The 1,259-nt window shown below is 43.4% G+C and overlaps 1 protein-coding gene across 1 annotated transcript in view; it reads right to left on the bottom strand.

Moving 5' to 3' along the window:
- Nucleotides 1–700: 700 nt before the first annotated feature.
- The window catches only part of LOC119570911 (aminopeptidase N-like), a 9,903-nt gene continuing 9,344 nt past the window's right edge, over nucleotides 701–1,259 (bottom strand). Inside the window, 4 exon segments of the mRNA XM_037918457.1 lie at nucleotides 701–775; nucleotides 777–876; nucleotides 1,099–1,105; nucleotides 1,136–1,259. The exon segment at nucleotides 1,136–1,259 is cut by the window's right edge and continues 24 nt beyond it. Of these exon segments, the coding sequence (XP_037774385.1) occupies nucleotides 701–775; nucleotides 777–876; nucleotides 1,099–1,105; nucleotides 1,136–1,259 (306 nt within the window).

The raw sequence follows: 1,259 nt of genomic DNA, 5'->3' as shown, positions 1-1,259 counted from the left end.
TTAGCAATATAAAATATAAACCAATAAAAAATCATAAAACATTCATAAAAATAAATAAACATAAATAAAATAAATATGTATATAATTATATATATATATTTATCTAAATAAAAAAGAAAGAGGTATTTATTTTAATGGTTTTAACCTATAATAATACTCCTGCGATTGCCAGCACTTTAGCAAAACACAAATAACAATAACTGCTCACCCCCTTCCCCCGGAACTCCAGACATGAACGAAAGATACCCTATACCATGCAAGGGTCTCGCCCCCCTACTTTTACCTCTTCTACTTCCTTCGATTTCCCCACTGTGCCTTCCCTCCCTCCCCACCTTGTTATCTTCATCTCTTTACTCCCTTTTATTATCATTATTATTATTACGAAAGCAGCATTCCCCGATCCTCCAGCAGAGCAGACAACAGTAGCAGCACCACAAGGGCTGCCCAGTCCCTTAGCCGACTGGGGCCTACCGGCTCCCCCGTTGATCTCTGACTTCACTACCAACACCCAGCCATACCTGTGGGCACTCACTCCCTCTACAGATTGTCCCCTAAGAGTTAAAGACACCAGTAACCTCAATTTGTAGATGGGCATCCATCCATCTTCTTTTCCATCATCTAATGTCTGCTAAAACGATACAAAATAATGATAATGCTTATCTATTATCTTTTACTATAAAACTGTTCCACTCGAGCCAACTTACCTCGACAAAATGGTGACATTTCTACTGCATCCTAGAGAGGCGAGGAAGCTTATTTTCTCCTGCGAAGCGTTTGGAATTCAGGTACTCGTTCCAGACGAAGTTCCATTCCTTTTCGCCGCCTGCCTTTACGCCCGTGCACATCAGCTCTGACCGAAGGTTTGGAGAGATGATACTGCGGGAAAAATGTTATGTAGCGGCTGCTGAAGAAAGAGGAAAAATGTTGCAACGAAGTAAATACAGGAGAAAAGTCAAACGCAGTTCTGAACAGTACTGCTTAGAAATGAAAGATAACAGAAGGGATTATGCTGTGAATGCGATACAGTGACGATGGCCCTAGCACTGTGATCATAACGAAGGTCGTATCAAGAAGCAGTAAAGGAGAATCGAATTTTACGTTCTGTTCTCGGTGCCTCATCCACTGGCGAAAAGACGCAGCGCCTCATTCCGACAGTCTGGATGACCCAGACGGCACGCCAGCCCAGCGATAGTTTTGTACACACCCTCCGAGCGGCGATCGCGCGATGAGCCGCCAAGGCAATTCGATACGAGGGCAGG

Source organism: Penaeus monodon, unplaced genomic scaffold, assembly GCF_015228065.2.
Source record: "Penaeus monodon isolate SGIC_2016 unplaced genomic scaffold, NSTDA_Pmon_1 PmonScaffold_441, whole genome shotgun sequence".
NCBI classification, from domain to species: domain Eukaryota; kingdom Metazoa; phylum Arthropoda; class Malacostraca; order Decapoda; family Penaeidae; genus Penaeus; species Penaeus monodon.
The sequence above is the reverse complement of the archived record's forward strand: the minus strand, read 5'-3'. Positions and strand labels throughout refer to the sequence as shown.